Here is a 6,481-nt window from a genome sequence, read left to right as displayed (position 1 = left end):
AAATGCCTTGGGCGGGAAAAAGTCAAGGCCTCCCAAATGAGTAAAATTTATCAATTTTCTGCATTTTTGACTTTACCAATGAAAATAAATAAATAATACTTATTGTTTTTTTGCTGATTATATTTAAATAAAAACAGAGTAAAATGCAATTAAAAAAATATTCAAATTTGGTTAATTCAGCTCAGTGAGATTCAAAACTGCACACAGTCTTTTTTATTATGTATAGTTTGCTCTTATTTATTTAGTAAATATTACTTAACCCTGATCACACTTTTTTCAGTGTACAATTAGCTGATCATTTATACTATTGCTATATAAGGACTAACCATAGATATTTACACTTACATATATATTACACACAACTAAAATGTAATTGTTTAATGACCAATATATCACCTATTATTATTGTGTATCATATATTATTGCAAAAGTGTCATTATAACATATTTTCAACATATTTCTGTTTATTTCAAATCACTGCCCAGTAATTCAAGTAAGATAAAACCACTGACACAAACTGTGCATCAGTGTTGATGCTGTGGAGTAAAAGGGAAGAAAAAAAGGAGATTAACTGGAAGTGATAAGTTAAAAATACATCCACAATGAAATGTTCAACTTTTACATAGCAACAGAAAATATTAAACAAACAAATAAGTCAAATCATTTCAGAAATGTGTTGCATTGTTTTATTATTCAGAGGCTTCTTTTGTACACTAAGCAGAGACTGGTCTAAACTGGCTGGATTCCTGAGGGTAATTGCATGGATCGCTGCCCAGGTTTCAGTATCACTCGCTAACAATGACCTCTCTTTGGTCCCTCCAAAGAAATTCATCCACACAATGCTGTTCTTATGCAGTGCAAATTACATGAACAAGCAGTCATAGTGCTTAAACTAAAAGCCAGAAGAAAAAGGCACCTCTTGGGGCAACAAGGACAGACGTACAGCACGGCCGACCTACGGTCAGTGTTTATCTGTGCTCACCTGTTGCTCAACCACAAGCACTCTGATATGTGATTTGTTTGGAAGGTGGTTACTTTAGGAACCTTGTCACTGGGTTTGATCATTAACCTCAGCTGTCAGTACTGAGAAATCTGTTTGAGGAAAGTGGAGCCATAAAGGACAAACACTGAAAATGAGGTAGACGTTAAATGCAGCCAGGAAGGCGTTGTAGAGGACACAGGGTGAAAACATTAGGGCTATTCTTTGTTATTTCATATTACTGGGCCATGTTACGTTATCTCACAATACTGTTTTGGATCTAGGCTGTTATTGCTGTGCATAAGTCCAGACTGTGGATTTTCACATTGACTAAAGTTTGGCCAAACTTCATTCAAACACTAAAAACAAGCATTGTAATAAAAAACAAAAGAAACTAAGTACTAAAAATCTTCCATTTTATTGCATTTTAAAACTATTCTGACCTCTGCTGGACAAAGTAGGTAACACATGAAAACTAAGGAGGGAATCCAAGTTACAGGGTTTCTACAGATTGTTTTTATTCATAACAATCAAAGATTGCTGTGACTTTATGGCAGATATTTCTACAATCTCAGTGTGTAAAAATTGAACCCGCAAGCCAAGAGACTGGAAAGAGGGACAGAAAGGCAGATGAATGATTAGATGGATGGATGAACAGAAGATGGATTTAGACATTGGGATAATGAATGAAATGTGAAAATGCAAATATGTTCTATATTCCCTCCTGTTTCAACATTTATCCAGACCCAGAAATGATTTCAATCAGATTTTTGACTTTTCCTGACTGATCAGAAACCCTGGGTTTGACTTGAACACAACCAACATTTCTATTACTTTTGTTCCACTTCCAGCTACATAAATACTTACAACTAACTAGTCATTAAGTCATATTTAGTACATGTTTTCATACTTAGCCTGCAAGAATGAAATAATTAAAAAAGAACAAAAGTTTAATAAAAAAAATAAATTGCAATAAAAACACTCAAACTGTCCAAAAAACACATTAATTTCATAAATTTTGTTTTCTGTGAAATATTAACTTCCTAGTTTGCTGCAGGATATATGGTGGTGAAGTCTTCTTCACAAATACTCTCTGAAACAAGAAATAAAGAAGATGTCATTAAAACCACTTATATCACTGAATTATGCTTATAAGGTAAAAAAAATAAAAATAAAGCATTATCTAAACAATCCACACTGTAAACAACAGAACTATTCAGCAACACTTTTGGATCCATCTCTTCAGCCCCAACATGATTTAAAATTTATTTCAGAAGGAAAAAAAAACTAAGAATGTGCTGACACTCTATCAGGTGTATGTGTCATTCGGATAAATGATAGCCATAATCAATAATGCAGGCGTGTCTTATTAAAGGAGCCATACCTGAACAATAGCCTGAGAAACAAAGAAAAGCTCACCGTTCTCATGTCATTCAAAACAAACATATGAGATGCTAATTACGTGAGGATATCTTGTCAATCACCATAAATTGAGTCCTGGTGTCAATATCAGATAAAGAACTGTTTTGTCTAACATTTGACACCAGATATTATAATTTGCCAGACTGTCTTTTATTTCTGGTAATAAACAGAACTTGCACAGTCGTCTTTATTTGTACTGATTTCTGAAGTTTACACAGATAGTTTAAATTTCTGACAGAATAAATTCTAAAGATTTCAAACCAGATCTCAAAAGAGTGACTTGTGTAACCTGAGCATTTTACCTGCAACATCAATGCTTCGCTTAACACATCAGCAAATCTCATACTGTCAACCAGAGGCAGTTCTAGATCAAGTTTACCAAGTTTACCACTGTGTTTACCAAGACACAGTGTGGGACATGTGTATTTTTATGAGAGCGCAGGACAAAACAAACATCATCTGGGAAGTGAGGGGGGACACATTTTTCAGAGGTCAATTTAATGATACATTGTCTTCTCAGATTAAGTCACACCTTTCATTAGTAGCTAAAAACACACATAATCACCAACCTGTCTTTAATTCTTTAAACTACTGTATATATTAACAAGATCTAAAGTTTTAGCTGCCAATCTCTGGTTGAATTGACATGGTAGGTGAGTTTAAAGATAGCTCGGTCAAAGATGTTACCGCATGTTAACTTCAGATTATTGTAATTCCCATAACCTTTTCCTCTGTTGAGGAATCAGTGCTATAAAATAACAAAAGAAAGTGACACTAGAGGCTAAAAATGTATATTATTGAAACCAACCTCCTAAATTTGGCCAGGGTGCTTAAAGCCAGGACTCCATCTGCACCATAGACAGTGATCAACACACTGCTGATTATTACGTCTGCTCTCATGACGTAGGTCTGCCACACCAGGAAGTACACCGCCAATAAGATGGTTGCTACTGTCATAATGAGGTTCCCAAACATATAGCTGTCACTCTCCGTCAGATTGCCCCTCGCACCTGCAGTGGAGTCATCCAGTGAGTTTTTAAAAAATCTTATTAACACGCTGCATTGAAAGTACGTGTCAAAGTGGCTCAGGGTGCAAAGTGTGAGCGTTTTTCCTCACCCCAGTAGAAATGCAGAAACTCCAGAGCAGCAAAGAGGAGCAGTAGACCAACATCATTTGTCAACGCATCAGAAGGATACGGCAGCTCCAAGCCTAACATGAGGAAATGATTGTAACTGTCAGTCGTTATATAAAACACGTGGTGGGATAGAAATGTAAAAGTGAATCGCATGGCATCGCGGACTCTTTTTGATGATTAGGCTGAGAGTGAAGAGGAAATAGAAGACGAAATAGATGCTCGTCAGGTTCAGCAGCAGCTGCAGGGTAACAGAGGACAGCTGGAGGCAGAGTTAAGAATTACTGTCTCTTCCAAATATCAGGTTGGACAATGTGTGTTCATTATTTTCTGTAACAACTTTAAAAAGGATACCGAACCCGCAGACATTCCTGCAAATTAAAGTAGACAAGACAAAGTGAAGCAAAACAGGCACAACAACAACAACGTATTTAGGTACATTATATTCATTTTGATAAAGTTTACGCGTCAGAACGGTCTATAACCATAGCAACGCGTCCACCTACCTGGTCCTGGAATCGCCATTTTGATTTTCCTCCTCGAACATTCAAAACAAATACGTCTCCATCTACTGGCTGGAAGACGTACTACAGCATGAAGACACTTTCTCCAAATAAAATAAAATAACCATGCATTCACAAAATCTATGATATATACGAGCCTCGTTATCATATTTAATGTGCTTTAAGATTTAAATAATAACCTTTAAGAAAACTAAACACACTTTTCACGTCTTTTTAATGGTAAACTGTAGTATTTACCAACGGATATCTTAAAATGTTGTGATTTTCAGTATGAGCGGAAAATAAAAATAAAGGTTGGCTAACATAATCAGGCTATGTGTAATGACTCCATATAATGTGTTTCACTTATTGAGTTACTGAAATTGATTAACTTTCCAGTAATATTCAAAGTTGTTGAAAATAACAGTTCATATGAAAATGACATTTGTGGTAATAAATATAGCTGTACATCCAGTGAATCTGCTTATTTGAGTATTCATTTGATGTTGAAAACATTCAAAGCCATTTCACTTTAGAGTGTACAAGAAAAAACACAAAGCAACAACAATAATTAGAAAAATATGATGATAAAAATAACAACTGATAATTTCTCTAAAGATCCTTTAACTTTATCCATAATATAAGCTGAGTCTAATTGGAAATATCAACCTTTTTACCAAATATATTAATTTATTCAGCTCAATTCTCCCTCAAGGTCAATATACAATTGTCATTAAATCAAAAAAAGAATAAGCACAAACATTGAAACTGAGCTGGAATCAATTAATCTTTACTGCGTCGTGCAAACCACTTTCTTCTACATGTCTGCTATATTGCCTTTTTCACCTTTTTGTCATGTTACCACATGACACAAAGTTCAATGTATTTTATTTTGTAAAACAACCTTTTGCTGCAGTCACAGCTACAGCCTTTTGAAGGTATGTTTCACCAGAATCTCAAATATTCTTTTCGTCCCTGCTGAAGAAAAGCATGTCCATGTGTTACCCAGGTCTACATGGCTTGTGGCAAATTCAAATTAGACTTCTCCTGGCTTTTTAAAAAAAAAAAATTTTATTAATGTTGGCTGTCTTCTTGTGGCATTGTAACCACACAACTAATTGCCCTGTCAGCAACCATGAATTTCTGCACAATATTTTGTTTGGTTTGTACATTATTATCTGCCTTGTCATAAACCAAACCATAAAAGTAGCTGTGCAAAGAATAACCTTGTTATGCCTTAGATAAAAGTGCGTAGAACCAAACACATCAGGAGTAACGCACAATTTACTTCTGCTCATGCTTACAGTTGCTCGTCTCTATGAGATAAGAAATACAGAATAGCAAAATGAACTGCTTTAGAATATCCAGCTGTTTCATTGTCCTTTGCAGCCTCTGTCTGTTTCTCTTTCTCGCTTGTCCTCTAAAACAATCTGCATAGTGTGGCTGGAAGAACGGAGGCGTTGTTTTGGTTGAATGGAGGAAAAGCAGAGGGGTGGAGGGGTGGACAGCGAGATGCTCCAGCTGTGGGGGGACAAGACAACACAACAGCATCTCACATGTGGGTGACGGAGGGGGTGGGTGTCCAGGCTGCGGGGGATGCACACAGTGGCATTGTTATAGGGGGGTTGGATGTATCTGATAATGTTGCAAGAAATGGATCATTCCCTCAAATCCTCTCTTTAGGAAGCCTTCACACAGAACGCAAATGTTGCTATGTGTTTGTCTAAGCTAACGCTGCTCAGAAAATTGTCCTCCTCCCCCCAAAAGAGTGGACTTGAGGTAAAACAAGCATTTTAGTAAAGTTCAAAGAGTCAGAATTAGCATAATTATAACAAAGAGAATAACACAGGCTCAACTATTAGTTCCTTAAATGTGATTGTTTGTGAGGTTAATGAGAAGTAAATAAGCATTGTCTTCTCTTTTGTGATTTTTTTAAATGTATGGAAAAGCATTATTAACTCATACAGGAATAATGGAGATTACTGAAATAATATGTCCTATATTTGTCTTGGACATTTCTGAAGGTTGTTCAAGAAAAATAGTAGTCATAAGAGAATATTAGAATAATCATGTGAAGTACATATTACAACACAACACATTTAACCTATAGAAACATAACACAAATACAACCTCAAACCATGGATAATGATTCTTCACTTGACTTAGTTAATAACCTAAGATTTCTTGTAGTGCTAGTTATACTATTAATTGGCCAAATGTTATTATTTTGAGTCTCATTTTCATAATTTTGCACCCATATCATTATTATGCAGCACAAGTTAGATTATATGACACTATTTGGTCATTTCCATATCATTTGTTTATCTTTTGTCAGTGAAGTGAAACCTCTCCTCAGGCACAGATTGTTCCAAATTAATCTTTTTTAATACTATTTCTTTCACGAATCATGAACTTTTTTTTCTCATGCCATGTACTATTTGTGT

General features: G+C 35.4%; 1 protein-coding gene across 1 annotated transcript; it reads right to left on the bottom strand.

The window, feature by feature from the left end:
- Positions 1–1,378: 1,378 nt before the first annotated feature.
- Positions 1,379–4,079, bottom strand: LOC103466513 (transmembrane protein 80). Its single transcript, XM_008412131.2, has 6 exons — positions 4,041–4,079; positions 3,889–3,905; positions 3,703–3,796; positions 3,519–3,611; positions 3,210–3,411; positions 1,379–2,072 (listed from the first exon to the last, which is right to left on the bottom strand). Exons 1-6 carry the CDS (start codon positions 4,057–4,059, stop codon positions 2,060–2,062), a joined length of 438 nt encoding a protein of 145 aa, XP_008410353.2. The 5' UTR covers positions 4,060–4,079; the 3' UTR covers positions 1,379–2,059.
- Positions 4,080–6,481: the final 2,402 nt, after the last annotated feature.

Source organism: Poecilia reticulata, linkage group LG6, assembly GCF_000633615.1.
Source record: "Poecilia reticulata strain Guanapo linkage group LG6, Guppy_female_1.0+MT, whole genome shotgun sequence".
Lineage (NCBI taxonomy): Eukaryota > Metazoa > Chordata > Actinopteri > Cyprinodontiformes > Poeciliidae > Poecilia > Poecilia reticulata.
The sequence above is the reverse complement of the archived record's forward strand: the minus strand, read 5'-3'. Positions and strand labels throughout refer to the sequence as shown.